The following is a 16,062-nucleotide window of genomic DNA, read 5'->3' as shown; positions in this document are numbered from 1 at the left end:
CTGCAGCAATTGAGACCACAAAGGTTCCTTACAAAGAAAATTCAGGGTCTTCAAGATCTTTCTTATGCGGACAGACTGTAATCATTGTCACTTTACTCTGTGTCGTACAAACTGCACAGAGGTGACCTGTGCTTTGCATATAGAGCAATCTCTGACCCAGCTTTAATGGAAATGGTGCACATTTGCCAGTCAAATGGCACATGGGTCATTCGTTCAAAGGACCTTAACCTAGAATGTGACATCAACAGAACTTGCTGGAGACAGATTTGTCTCACAGAGATTGCCCCACCTTTGGAACAAGCTTCCTATTTATGTTAAAGCCCCTTGTTGGCCCTATTTAAGTATAATTTGGATGATCGGAAATTCACCCAGGGGGTTTCACTTGTGTCCTTCTTGGACAGGGGCAACAGGTGCTGATTTTAGTGTCTGCTTGAACCAGACACCCTTGGGAACATGGGTTGAACTTGGCTAGGCTTGTAAGGGCCCTAGGGCCATTAGCCCAGTAATCTGCTATGATTCTATGATCCTATGTTGACAGACAAAAGGGAGAAATGGCTCTTGAGGACACTCATAGTACTTTGGAGAAAAAGGCGCATCCAAGATGAGTGGAGAATAAGCATACTAGTGCTACTGTAAAAGAACAAAGGGGACATAAAGAACTCTCGGTTGTATATAGGTATTAAACTCCTGTCACACTGCATGCAATTTCTGGAGACGGTGACTAACAAATGAATACACAGATTAGCAGACAGGAAGATGGGAGATGAGCAGTTCAGATTCAGCTCAGGAAAAGTACAGTTGTGTACACTTACCATAAATGTAGATGTTTGAGTGTATTCACTGTTGCAGTCATTACATTTGGGTAATCTACTTGCAGGTTGCCCTCAGTCGGCCTGATTAACAAAGTCTTGGGTCCTGCATTGGTTGCTGTCCCTTCTTCCATGACGTCAGGTCAGGGGTATAAAACATGCAGCCGATGCCATTACATCAGTTTTTCTTGCCCCAGATGTCAGGTGCCTCCCTAATGGGGAGCAATTAAACATAAAAACACAAAGGTATACCTCCAAAAAAAAGCAAATACACCAAAAAGGCTTTTAAGCATAGTAAAGGAAAGTAGAGGTATAGCCAAAAGAAGTTAAGGGGCAGGAGGGAGGGTAACCAGGACTGCAACAGTGAATACACTCAAACATCTACATTTATGGTAAGTGTACACAACTGTACTATGGTTCTTCATGTTTCACTGTTGCACTCATTACATTTGGGTAGATTCCCAAAGCTATGGTTGGGAGAAAGAGTTTAGATAGCATTAGGGCCAGCTATAAGGCCCTGCAAGACTGCAGTGGCAAAGCCAGCTCTGGATTTAGAGAAAATTGGCAAATGATAATGCTTGGTGAAAGTAAGTACAGAACTCCAGGTAGCAGCTTCTAGGATGTCCCTGGTAGGCACGCCTCTGAGAAAGGCTGTAGAAGTAGATGCAGCCCTGGTGGAGTGAGGTCTGATCCCCTGGGGGATAGGTTTTCCATGGTGTTTATAGCAGAAATGAATGCAATGGCTTATCCATTTAGAAATGGTTTGTTTTGAAATAGCCTTCCCCTCCACCCCCTGCAGCAAATGCTACCAGCAGTTGTTCAGATTTTCTTTGAGATTTAGTCCTGTCCAAGTAGATTCTAAGTTGTCTGTGCACGTCCAAGAAATGCAGAATCCATTCTCCTTTGTTCTGTGGATTGGGAAAAAAGGTTGACAAATGAATGGACTGATTGAGAGCCACACTGGATACCACCTTGGACATGAAGGATGGATTGGTTCTGAGTGACACCCTGTCCGCATGAAAGATGATGAAAGGCTGTCATAAGGGCCTGTAATTCAGATACCCTTCTAGCTGAAGTGATTGCTAAAAGGAAAGCTGTTTTCTAAGAAAGAAATTTTAAGTTTGCAGTAGCAGCTGTCTCAAAAGGTGGTAGAGTGATTTTCTCCAAAACAAAGTTAAGGTCCCAGGCTGGGGTTGGAGCTCTCCTGGGTGGTCTCAAATTTTTGGCCCCTCTGAGGTACTGCTTGAGCAGTGGATGAGAGAAGAGGGGAGGTTCTGTGTTATAATGAGCTGAAATGGCTGAGGCATGGATTTTAATGGAGGAAAAAGACAGGCCCTTGTGAAGCATCTCAGATAAGTATTGTAAAATCTGAGGTAAATTGGGTGCTGCTGTGTTCATCCCTTGAGATTGGCTCCAGGCACAGAATCTTTTCCATTTTTCAGCACAAGATTTTCTAGTACTAGGCCTCCTTGCCTCTAAGATGTCATCCATCACAGGTTTGCTGAGGGATGGTACGGGAGAGTAAATAATTAGCCAGGCTGCAAGTTTCATTGCTGAAAGCTGAGGGTGCAGGATCTGGTTCTCCTATTGAGACAGCAGGGAAGGAGTCTGAGGCAGGTGCCATGGAGGCAGCTGTGACACACTGCACAGGAGGGCATACCAGTGATGGTGCGGCCAGTCTGGAGCAATGAAAATCATCCTTGGTTTGTCCTGTTTGACTTTTAATAGTACTTTGGAGAGCAGAGGCAGCGGGGGAAAGGCATAGACTGTATTTCCAGCTGAAGGACAGAGCATCCACTTTCCCAGCTTGTTTGTGGGGAGTCCATGTACAAAATTTTTCCAATTGGTAGTTCTGGGGGGAGGCAAATAGGTCTATATATGGGCTGCCCCATTCGCTTGTCAACGTGTTGAAAATCCCTGGTTCCAGTTTCCACTCGTGTGGGTCCATGAGGTTTCTGCTTAGTCCGTCTGCCAGCGTATTTAATTTTCCTGGTAGGAATTGAGCTTGTAGGTGCACTTGGTAGCTCAAGGCTGTGTTCCACAATGCCATGGCTAGTCTGTAGAGGGGGTAAGAATGTGTACCCCCCTGCTTGTTTATGTACCACATAACCGTGGTGTTGTCCGTCTTTATCATTATTTGTTCTGGAAGAATGTAGTCCTTGAAGGCTGTCAGAGCATTCTGTACAGCTAACATTTCTTTTTGATTGATATGCAGGTGCATTTCACTTGGGTTCCACTTGCCCTGAATGCACTTCCCTGCCAGGTGAGCCCCCCATGCATACTCTGATGACTCTGTTGTTAGGGTTTGGGTGGCAGGGGGTGGTGTGAAAGGTAGTCCCTTGTTTTGGTGACAGGCCTCTGCCCCACCAAAGGAACTCTAGGCGTAGGCAAGGTATGATAGGAATCATTGTTTCTAGGCTGTGAGAATGTTGACACCATAGGCTTTTTATATACCACTGTAGTTTCCTCATATGCAGTCTTGCATATGGAATGAAAAGAATGCAGGAGGCCATGAACCCCAAGGCTTGCAGTATTTGTCTTGCAGATAGCAGGGTTTTTGTGGCCACTTGCTTGAAGTAGGTTGTCAAATGAATTTGCTTTTTTGGCGCGAGGTAAGCCATCTGGGAAGTTGTATTCAAGCTTGCTCCCAGGAATGTAATTTGTTGACAGGGTACCAGTTGTGATTTCCTTTCGTTTATGGTGTACCCCAGACAAGTTAGAATCCTTTTTACAAATTCCAGATGATTCAAAAGTATTTCCTGGCTTTCTGCCTGAATTAGACAATCGTCCAGGTATGGGTATATTTGAATACTTCTTTGTCTGCAAAATGCAATAACTGGAGCTAGGCACTTTGTGAATACCCTGGGGCGCAGCAGATAAGCCAAAGGGCAGTGCAGAGAACTGATAGTGCGTTTAGCCTGCTTTGAAGCATAGGTATCTTCTGCAAGATTCCCTGATTGGGATATGCAGGTATACTTCTTTTAAATCTAATGTTGCCAACCAGGTGTCTATGCCTAGCATAGGAAGTAACTGGTGAAGAGTCAGTATCTTGAATTTTGGTATCTCCAGGAAGGTGCTTAGAGTAGACAGGTCCAGGATTTGACTCCATGATATGTCTTTTCTGGGTACCAGGAAAAATCTGGAGTAGAAACCTTGTCCCTTTTCCTCTTCTGGTACCAGCTGCATAGCCTCCATGCTTAAGAGAGAAAGTACTTGTTTTTGAGCCTCTACCCACTGATTTGGGGGTAGGTCCGGCCACGCACTTGGCATTGGCAATGTGTGGAAATAAAATCTGTATCCCTGGGACACTATTTAAAACCCATTTGTCCTGGGTAATGAATTCCCAGTTCTTTGCATGAAGAGCAATCTTTCCCCCCAAAGGGGCAGTCAGAAGATAAGTGCTTGGAAATTTTAAAAGGAAGTCATTGAGACACAGTTTACCATAGGGGATGTCTTGTTGTTCCCAGACTTGGAAGTGGAAGCCCCCCACTGCTTAGTTCTGTGAGTCCCCTAGGACTGAAACATGGGGTGTTTGCTGTGTCTGGGTTTGGCTTGAGAAGGCATGGAAGGGGCTGGAAACGACCAATTCTTAGAAGGCCAGTGCCTACTAAATCTAGGAGGTTGACTTGTAAAAAATCTTTAACAGTTTGCATAGATTTAGTTTTATCTTCCATCTTTTTAAGAACTTCTTCAGCCTTGTTGCCAAACAGGCGGTCCTGATTTAAAGGAGCATCCAACAATTTAGCTTTAACATGATCAGGCAGATTGCTCCTTAAGCCAAGCATGTCTTCTAAGCACAGACCCAGTAACAGCAGCCCTGCAAGAGGCCTCTAAAGAATCAAAACCACATTGCAAAGTGTGTTTTCCAACTTGTTCAGCAGAATGCATTAAATCCTGTAAGTCTTTATTATCCACACAGTCAGGAATCAACATAATTTTCTGTTTAAGCAGTCCAATAACACGTTGCTGATATTTTAACATATGAAATTGGCAGTTTAAAGCTCTAATTGTCAAAGTTGCTGAAGTATAAACCTTTTTTCCCCATCTATCCAGCACCCTGGAGTCTCTATCAGAAGGGGTAGGATTTTTAGCAGTAGAAGCCTTAATGCCCTTGGGCCCCTGTGAAATAGTCTCTGGATCTGCAATAGGATTTTTGAAAAGGAACTTGTGGGACTCTGGGACCCTGTAGTATCTGTCAGATTTACTGGGAGCAGGAGGCAGGGAATCAGGGGCCAAACTGGATTCCGAGAAAGCATCATCAACAATGTCTAGTACACGAGGAATAGCCAAAGGCCTATGCTGAGGCAGGGGAAGGAAATCCCTAAGCCTCATTTTTGAATAAGAAAATTCTTGGCTTTTTTAGTGAAAATGCTCCCTTAGAGTATGTAAGGTTTCCCCAAAAGAAAAATCCTCAGGAGGGGAATCAGAGGGAATAGAGTCCTCTGCATAAGAATCCTCATAAGTAGGTAAGAACAAATCCAGGTCATCAGAAGAGTCAGAAAAACAGAATCCTTTTCAGAAGATTCATAATCAAGCTCAGCCCTAGGCCTCTTGGGGGGGGGTGGCTACCCCTGATTAGCGTAATTAGATCTTCAGCCACTTTTATCATTTGTTTTTTAGGCATAGAGGCCTGAGAATGTGGCCAGGGCGTCAGTTTTTTAGACATGGATCGAGATTTAGGCCTTAGTAATGAAGGAGGCATCGATTTAATATGCAAGTCCGTAGGCCTGAATACCCCAATACACCTGGGCCAATGAAGATGGGGGAAAAAAGGGGGATGATGATCTATACATATCTAGATAGAGATAAATATGTACTTGTGTGTGTGTTTCATACATATGCACAGATTCACAAATACACATCTGTATTTATATATATATATATATATATATATATATGGGTCTATAATATATTCTCAAAAACCGACAATGTCGAATCTGACATTGTCAACACGAGAATATCAAACGCTCAGAATCTCGAGCCTGTAAACGTAAATCTCCGTAAGGGGAGATTTCCATTTACTGCAATATAGTGCGGTCTCGGAGTTGGTGTATTTAAGTAGTGGGGGGAGTGTGGAGGGTGCATGGGGGCTTGCCTCCCTGCTTAAACCCATTAGGGTAACAATTTAAAGTTTGATTTTTTTTTTTTCATTTTCGAACTTACGGAACTTCAACAATATGGTGTCGACCATATTGTATTTGATGTTCTGTAACTTCGATGTTATAATATATATATATATATATATATACACACACACACACACACACACACACACACACACACACATATACATGCCTCTATACATACAAAATTAAATTGGTCAATTTCTACAACATTTATTAACTAAGTGCATGCAGCAGCTTCCTTAAAGACCTTATATCGCTATAATTTTAAAATTCTTAATACTATTTGAAATAAGCTTTGAAGGAACATATCTGAGACTTTATTTACCTACACTGCAGACTTTGTGCAAGTTGTCTAAACTACCTTTTGATGCCCGCACCTTTCTAGCCTTTACATAACTGCAAGTGTAAAAAGGGTGGGCATGTAATGTACAGACCAAGGGGACATCATTCCTAGCAGTGATACAGCCCCCTGGCAACAGCTGCTCCCCCTTTTGTAACTGAATGCTTCCCTGTCAGGTGTCTGGTCTCTAACAGAGACTCAGTAGTAAGATGCATCCCCAGAGATCTGCCCCCCCCCCCCCCCCCCCCGCATTCCGACTCCCGGGAGCAGCGAACAGATAAACCCCTCAACTCTCCCCAGTATATCCTCATATCCTCCACATTCCGTAAACATTTTATTCAGGGATGAAGAACAGCATTACAACCACAATGTTACATAAAGAAAAGTTGCGTAAAATCTTACCATAACCATAGATGTCTTTCTCTTCCATGTTGCAGTATTCTGTACATAAGGGTTTGCTCCTCTTGCTACCCGAACATCCGACTAGTATACAAAAGATTTCAGTCACTGTATGGTGTGTGGGACGTCTGACATGGCCAGCAGAGCGTGGGTCATAAAACTGATGTCTGCCCACACCAGACCTCAAAACTGAGTGCCCCAGTCAGAACCAGTCCCAGAGAAGGTATTGCAAGTCCTGTGCCATCCAAAAAGGGAACTGCCAGATAATAGGACGAGTAGGTGGGAGGGAAGGAATACTGCAACAAGGAAGAGAAGAACATGTATGGTTATGGTAAGATTTTACACAACTTTTCTATGCCCTTCTATTCACATGTTGCAATATTCTGTACATATGGGTGAGTGACAAAGCTCACTGAGAGGAAGGGGGAGGTAGCCTAGTAGAGTTCTCCAGGAATCTATGAGGATAGTCCTGGCAAATCCAGCCCTGGACCTGGAAATCTGGTCTATCTTATAATGCTTTGTGAAGGTGTGCACAGAAGACCAAGTGGCTGCTTCAAGGATAGTGGAAGTGTCCAAGCCTTTGGAGAATGTTCCAGAAGAGGCTGTTGCCCTGGTGGAATGTGCTTTAACACTGCCTTGCAAGGGTTTCCCGTGGTGTTTTGAGTAAAACCTAAGCGATCACTAACCTACATTATTAAGCACAAAGCCGAAAATACCTGCCAGGCCACATATAAAACAATTAGAAATAATAAGAACTTCAACCCTATCAACTTCCAAAATGAACTTAAACTATGTAATTGGTCAATCTAAAAACAACTGCCACTTGATGAAGCTGTCGCATACTTTAATACTAAATTCGTTACTATCCTCGATTTCCATGCTCCTGTGCACACTGTTCGAAGTAAAACAAGAATTGCTCCATGGCTTACAAAAGACACCAAATTAAAAATCAAACTTAGAAATACAGCCTGGGCCATCTGGCGAACAACCAAAGCTCCTCTAGATCAGCTGAGATATCGTCAGCTTAGGGATGACACAAAAAAATCCTTCCTGACAGACAAAAAAAACTACTACTACGATCTTCAACAAAAACATCAAAATAAACCTCAAAAGATCTGGGCAGGTATAAATAGACTTCTACACCCAGGTCAACCAACCACTCCAACCCCCTCCACTGTTATCCAAAAATCCCCAGAGGACATTGCTAATACCTTTAATAACTTTTTCACTGAGACTATCCAGACCCTTGCTAGTCAATTATCATCCCCAGGCTCGAATTCCATCACAACTACATTTGCTACCCAACTCCCCCTTAGCTTCCAACTGGTCCAACCTCACTTATTAGGTCCCTAATTAACAAATTAAAACCAACCACCCTAAGTGCTGACCTCCTCCCTGCAGAATACCTACAAAAAGTGGCAGATGCTATAGAATTCCCCATTTCCATCTTGATCAACAGAACCATAATAGAAAATGTAATGGGAACATGGAACAATGTAACCTGGAAAACATCCCGTCCTATCCTACTTCATAAAAGTGGCAGTTCCACAGAACTGTCACCTTATAGACCCATTGCCATTATATCTCATCTTTGGCCAAAATTATGGAGAAGTGCATTGATAAACAACTTCATTCACAACAATCTGTTGGCTAACACTCAGCATGTCTTTAGGCCATATCACAGTACCACCTCTGCCCTCCCTAACACTCAGCATGTCTTTAGGCCATATCCCAGTACCACCTCTGCCCTCCCTAACACTCAGCATGTCTTTTGGCCATATCACAGTACCACCTCTGCCCTCCTCGCTTTCACCAACACGATTAACCATAACAGAAATAACAACAAGCTATCCTCAGCCCTCCTTCTCGACCTCTCCAAAGCCTTTGATATGATTAACCACCAACTACTTATCCATACCATGAAAACCATATCCCTGGATAACCACACTATTCAATGGTTCCAGTCCTATCTGTGTGGTAGACAACAGGATGTCCTACGGCAGGACAAACTATCCACCCTCTTCCTCTCACTCTTGGAGTCTCCCAGGGCTCTATTCTTGGTCCCTTTCTATTCTCTATCTTTATCAACGACCTTTATACTGTCATTCCAGATGCAACTTGTATCCAATACGCTGATGACTCTACTTTGATCTGTTCTGCTTCCTTCCCAGCAGACCTGCTGACCTTATCCCAGAAAACATGCAACACAATCGAAAACTGGCTCTCTGATCAGAGTCTTATTTTGAACCCTAATAAAACCAAGCTACTACTCTTCTCCCGCACTCCACTCTCCTTTACTATAACACCCAGCAATGGTAGCATTATCTCCCCGGACGCTCATACAAAACTCTTAGGGGTAATAGTAGGTAACAACCTCAAATTTGATATGCATGTCAATCAAACTATCAAAATAACTAATAAAAAACTTGGCTACCTCCCCAACTACCCTGTTAAGTATCCAGCCATTACTCAACTTCTACCCCTGTCTCCAGGGGTGAATGTGTAACACATGACTCAGTACCCCCATCATGCTTTCGACCTTATTATACCCCTACTCCATTCCCCTACCCCTTTACATCTTATCACTATCTTTATTTATACCCTACCAAACATCTGAAACTAGGACAGGTAGGACTGTGGATTATTCTACTCTGATGCCCGCAGACTACATCATCCATACTTAAGTAGGCTGCAGTACATGCTCTTCCTCTGGTACATTCCTGCACCTGAATACTTAATTTATTCCTCTTCTTTATTGTATAAAAAAGTATTGTATGTAAACTTGACTTTCTCTAATACCCTTTTACTATGACAGTCTATAAACCCTATCTTATTAGTCTTGTAATGTGTGTGTTATCTATTACACTTTGTATATCCTATTAGTCTTGTAATGTGTGTGTTATCTATTACACTTTGTATACCAAGTTCTACTTTATCATGTATATACTATGACAGTCTATAAACCCTATCCTATTAGTCTTGTAATGTGTGTGTTATCTATTACACTTTGTATACCAAGTTCTACTTTATCATGTATATACTATGACAGTTTATAAACCCTATCCTATTAGTCTTGTAATGTGTGTGTTATCTATTACACTTTGTATACCAAGTTCTACTTTATCATGTATATACTATGACAGTCTATAAACCCTATCCTATTAGTCTTGTAATGTGTGTGTTATCTATTACACTTTGTATACCAAGTTCTACTTTATCATGTATATACTATGACAGTCTATAAACCCTATCCTATTAGTCTTGTAATGTGTGTGTTATCTATTACACTTTGTATACCAAGTTCTACTTTATCATGTATATACTATGACAGTCTATAAACCCTATCCTATTAGTCTTGCAATGTGTGTGTTATCTATTAGACTTTGTATACCAAGTTCTACTTTATCATGTATATACTATGACAGTCTATAAACCCTATCCTATTAGGCTTGTAATGTGTGTGTTATCTATTACACTTTGTATACCAAGTTCTACTTTATCATGTATATACTATGACAGTCTATAAACCCTATCCCTATTAGTCTTGTAATGTGTGTGTTATCTATTACACTTTGTATACCAAGTTCTACTTTATCATGTTATTATCATTATTGTGGAGCTCTTCTCCCTGGGCCTCTGCTGAAAATAAACATGTATCCAGTTGGACCATCTCAGTCAACAAATGTAAAATAAATAAATAAATAAAAAGTAATAGCGTTGTAAATCCAGGCTGAAATGGTTTGCTTAGATAAGGCCCTGGGATGGAAAGAGATAAACAGTGGTCAGCTTGTCTGATGGGCCTGGTTTGTGCAGAAAGAATCTGAGATGTCTGTGCGCATCCAGGGAATGTAGTACTCTCTCACTGTCTCCCTGTGGGTTGGGAAAGAAAGTGGGCAAGTGGATGGCTTGGTTCTAAGGGTTACCCTATCTCTGTGGAATATGAGAAAGGGTAGAACAGCCATGAGGGCTTGCAACTCAGACACTCTTCTAGCTGAGGTCAAGGCCACTAGAAGGACAGTCTTTCATGTGCAATGTTTTAGGGAAGCTTTGGGTGCTGGCTCGAATGGGGGAGTGTGAGTGTCTCTAAAACACAGTTCAGGTCCCATGGAGGGGAATGGGATTCCTTGGTGGGTTGAGATGAAGTACCCCCTAAAGGAACAGTTATGCAGGCATCCATTCGTGGGCCATAGTCATGGACCTGCTGAGGGAATCTGCCTGAGAATCCTGTTGGGAAGGTATGTATACCACCTGTAGAGTAACTATCTGACTGGTGGCCAGTTCCCACACCAGGAGAGCTACTCTGCAAAGTAAGTAAGACTTGGTTCCCCCCTGCTTGTTGAGATACCACAGCACTGTGGTATTGTCTGTAACCAGCTTCAGGGGGTCCTTGTTGAAGTCTGGTTTGGAGGGCCTGTAGTATTGCCCTCATTTCTCTCACACTGATGTGCTCTTTCCTGTGTGGTACAGGACACACTCCTGGCACTTTTAGGTGCCCCAGAGTCGCACCTCAACCGAGGTCTGAGGTGTCTGTGTACATAATCTGTTTTGGTTGAGAGGGTTGGAGTGGAAGACCCGGGCTGAGCTTCACCTGATTCAGCCATCAATGTATCTTTTGCTTGAGGCAGGGCAGGAAGGGCACCCTGTACTCTAGGGGTAAAGGCAGTATAGGTACAGTGGAAGCCATGCAGCCCAGGAGCCTGAGGTACTGCCTTGCAGTCATTTTTTTGGTGTGAAGAACCAAAAGCAGACAATGTGTCAAGCTTTCCACCTTTGGAGGAGGAAGGTAGGCTTTCATGATGTCTGTTCGAATCCTGCACCCCAGGAAGACTATGTCTTGTGTAGGGTCCAGTTGATATTTTTGGTAATTGATCTGAAACCCTAGGGACTGTAGGACTGCAATGGTTTTGTTTAAGTGTAGGAGAAGGGACTGTTTGCAGTCTGGCTGAATGAGCAGGTCATCCAAATTCGGGAAAATCTGGATCCCTTGTGTCATGCAAAAGGCAATCACTGGTGCCAGACATTTGGAGAATAGTCTGGGTGTAGTGGAAAGCCCAAAGGGCAAGGCAGAGAACTGAAAGTGAGAGGAAGCCACTGAGAACCTTAGGTACCTCCTGAAGCTGGGCATTATGGGGATGTGTAGACAGTCATCCTTGATGTCCATGGTGGCCATGAACCCTTGAGGGAGTAAGACCGGGTAGAGAGTTGGCAATGTAAGCATCCTGAAAGTGGGTACATGAAGGAAGAGGTTCAGATGTGAGAGGTCTAGAATTGGCCTCCAGATTTTGTCATTTTCTTGGAACTAGAAAAATCCTGGAGTAAAAGCCTTTTCCCATAGCAGACTGTGGGACCGACTGGATGGAACCTTGAGCCATAAGGTTGTCTGGCACTGGTTTTAAGAGGGGAAGTTGTTCTTTTGGGGCTGGGGGATTCCCTTTCTCTTTGGTGGAATGATCCAGGTCATGAAGTACCCTTGTTCTAGAACTGAAAGAACCCACTTGTCTGAAGTGATGAGTCTCCACACTTGGAGACAGTGAGAGTGAGACGTAAGGAGAGAGGGACAGAGGGAGCGGTGGGGGTTTCAAGGCTGAAAGGTAGTCACACACTACCTGCCCTGTTTTGAAAGGGCATCCTCTGGCTGGTAGATGGTGTGGCTCTAGCAGGCGTGGACTACTTCTTGGTGGTTTTGGCATATTTAGACATGTGTGTCTGATAACTGATTGCTCTGAAAGCCAGAGCTGCAGATGTATACATCTTCTTCTCCAAATGGTCCTTGATTTTGCTGTCCTTGTGAGCAGGGAGTTGGGTAGTAGAAGGCAGTAGTTTTGAAGTCTTGTCAGTGGAGACAGAATTGGTGGCAGGGTCTGCAGCTGGGCATTTTACCAGAACTTTTGTTGTCTCAGGGACTTTATAAAACCTATCAGGCCTGCATGGAGCTGGGGGATGAGAGTCTGGGTTCAAGGATGCTGCTGAAAACACATCCAGAAAAGCTGGAAGAATGGGGAGCTGGGGGTTGGGAGTCAGGGTTCAAGGATGCTGCTGAAAACGCATTCAGAAAAGCTGGAAGAATGGGGAGCTGGGGGTTGGGAGTCTGGGCTCAAGGATGCTGCTGAAAACGCATCCAGAAAAGCTGGAAGAATGGGGAGCTGGGGGTTGGGAGTCCGGGTTCAAGGATGCTGCTGAAAACGCATCCAGAAAAGCTGGAAGAATGGGGAGCTAGGGGTTGGGAGTCTCGGCTCAAGGATGCTGCTGAAAACGCATCCAAAAAAGCTGGAAGAATGGTGAGCTGGGGGTTGGGAGTCCGGGTTCAAGGATGCTGCTGAAAACGCATCCAGAAAAGCTGAAAGAATGGGGAGCTGGGGGTTGGGAGTCCGGGTTCAAGGATGCTGCTGAAAACACATCCAGAAAAGCTGGAAGAATGGGAGGAACAGCAGTAGGGTTTGGGGAGTCCATCTGGATGAGGTCATAATACCTCTTTTGTACTTCTGTCATTTATGATGATTCCCACATAAAATGTTGCCTCATTTTAGCTATAGTTTCCCCAAAGGATAGACCTTCTGCTGGGGAATCTGTATCACCAGATTCTTCCTCTGGAGAACCATATCCAAGTGGGGAGGACAGCTGAGAGCTGTAGGAGACAGATTCTTCAGAAGAAGAATCAGAGTATGCTTCCTCTTCCACCTGAGAGGGTTCTGAGGCCTGAGGGCTAGGGGTCAGAATTGGAGGGGGGATAGTGGAAATCTCAGGTGCAGTAGGCCGCTGGGCCATGAAAACATTAAACAGGCTTTGACTGAATGCCTGCCAATCCGGTAGCCTTTCTGTAGCAGGGGATGCATGCTTTCTCGTCTCCTCTTTTTGAGTGACAGACTAGCAGGTGTCTGAACAGAGGAAGATCTAGGGTCAGATGACTGCAAAGGGATGGAGAGATCTGATTGTCCTGCTGGGAGCCCTGGTTCTCCCTCTGCATCAGGACCAACATCTGTAAATCCTCAGTGGATGTGCCTTCTACACTAGATTGTGGGCTTCCGAAGAGGTACCTGTTATATCCAGGGAGGAGGAGTCTGAACATTCAGCCAGGCTGACAACGGCCACAGCCTGAACATCGGACAGTGGAGGAGCAGCAACAGTAGCAGGCCTTATGGTCTTGGCCTTCTTCTTTGGCGTTTTGGCAGGCAAGTCGGAAGAACCCTCTATACCTAGCACTGTTTAAGACGTTGGTTCTCTAAGTATAAGTGTAGTGCGTGGAGCCGGCTATGTAGAGTTTTGGGAACAAAAGCCTGGAAGACAGTGCAGTCTTTGTAGTCATGTGACCTACATAAACAAAACAAGCACTGATTGCAGGGGTCCGTGTGAGGTATCTGACAGCTGCACTTACACTTTCCCTTTCTGGATGACATGAACAGGCATTAGAAACAAAATAAATGACTGAAAAGTTTCCCCAACACGGCACTTATCTGAGTTCTCGAGAATCAGATGGCTGGGAAGGCAGGAACATCTGACATTCGACTGGTGGCTGAGAAGTTCTGAGGTCTGGTGCATGCAGACATCAGTTTTATGGCCCATGCTCTGCTGACCACTTCGGATGTCCCATGCACTATACAGTGAAATAAATCTTTTGTATACTGGCTGGATGTTCAGGTAGCAAGACAAGAAAACCCATATGTGATGAATTCTGCAACTTGTGAATAGAAGGACATCAAATATTTTTAAATATATTTTTGCTCTAAGTATCTGATATCAACCACACAGCACCGATGGCTTTATTTTTCCAGTACTATCCTATAGTGTTATGTTTTCATTTTTGTGTGTCCTTGATTTTTCTTATATTTCCCTTTCTCTGACTTGTGCATTTTGTATTATCTCCAAAAATCAGAAAGTATAAGCGTAGCTGCAGTTACAGAATGGATACTTACCTGCTATTCTCTGCATTTTCATACGGCGTGCCTGGATACGCCCCTTTGCGAGTCGCTGCTTTGCAATTATGCAGCGGATGTGATCAGAAAAGATGAAAGTAGCCTGCAGAATGGGAAATGGTTTGGCATGAGGATTTGAAGTGGGCTTGTGAATTGTAATATGTAGTGCTCGGCTGTCATCTTCTACCCCAGTGACCTGCATATCCTATGAGAAAATAAAAACATTAATTAGCAAATCAAAACAACTGAAATTATTAGAAAAGCATGTCACTGTCATCTGTGTCACAATTCAATTGAGCTGCTACAAAAAATATAAAATATACATGCGCGCACAGATTTTACAGATGTGCGCGCACACACACACATACACACACATGCATACACACATGTATGCACACTAATAAGAGGTTTCTTCTTTAAAAATGAAAATGGGGCCATTAAACAGATAGAGACTGTGCACTTCCATAAGCAAACTGTGCTCTAGCCATGCCTAATACATGTGACAAAATAGTTCAAACTTCTCAGTTGCTCATAACCTTCTAAAGGATTTCAGTGACATGTTCTTACCTACATTCTCCACCACAGCACATGCCACCTGAAGAGCTGTGATCCCCCCAAACACACACTCAAACACCTGCTATTCTGAATTTGTTTGGCTCCTTTTTAAATAACATTATTTGTGAAACACTTCTTTTGCTAAGTTAAATCTTCAAGACTTTTAGTGAACCTTACCCTCAAGGACAGTCATAGGAATATTGTGAGGATGTGTCCACAGATTGCAATGAATGCACCACTGGGCATGACTAGGGTCCATCCGTTTAAGTCTATGGACATACCCCCTACATTAATCCCTATGGTGACCTCATCACTGGGGGATAAAGAAAAAATACATGGGAGTTTCTTTAATTAGAAGTGCTAAAGCTTTTTTTTTTTAAATCAAGAAGAAGGCTATATAAATTAGGAATTCTAGGGGCAAAAATGCATCACTGCACTTCAACTAGCACAAGGGATGCCTACCACATTATCAACAAAATACAAAATACTAAGTAACCCCCAACGCATGCACAGAAAAACCTCAAACAACAGTGACTGCTGGTGCAGAGACAGGATGTCAACCTACATCAGTCAAGATCTGCCATTAGGAACAGACATTTATTTATTTATTTGCAGTTGGTTTACCAGGATAGTCCATTGGGCTAAGAAGAACCCGTTTTCAATGAAGTCCTGGGGAGAAAAGCTCCAAAACAAAGATTACAGTTTACAATTTCAATCAACTGTAAGCTAAAGACTAAACTACAGAACAATTGTGACAAAAGTTTACAATTTCAGTCATTTGCACCTTCAAGACCAAACAAAGATTAAAAAGTTTACAGAAGTTTACAATTTCAGTTATTTGTACCTTCAAGACCAAACAAAGATTAAAAAGTTTACAGAAGTTTACAATTTCAGTTATTTGTACCTTCAAGACCAAACAAAGA

General features: G+C 43.2%; 1 protein-coding gene across 1 annotated transcript in view; it reads right to left on the bottom strand.

Moving 5' to 3' along the window:
- The window catches only part of CLEC16A (C-type lectin domain containing 16A), a gene marked incomplete in the record, with an annotated part of 3,039,290 nt that overhangs the window by 552,620 nt on the left and 2,470,608 nt on the right, over positions 1–16,062 (bottom strand). The window contains 1 exon segment of the mRNA XM_044089149.1: positions 14,585–14,789. Coding sequence (XP_043945084.1) covers positions 14,585–14,789 — 205 coding nt within the window.

Source organism: Protopterus annectens, chromosome 12.part0, assembly GCF_019279795.1.
Source record: "Protopterus annectens isolate FY-2018-M chromosome 12.part0, PAN1.0, whole genome shotgun sequence".
NCBI classification, from domain to species: domain Eukaryota; kingdom Metazoa; phylum Chordata; order Ceratodontiformes; family Protopteridae; genus Protopterus; species Protopterus annectens.
The sequence above is the reverse complement of the archived record's forward strand: the minus strand, read 5'-3'. Positions and strand labels throughout refer to the sequence as shown.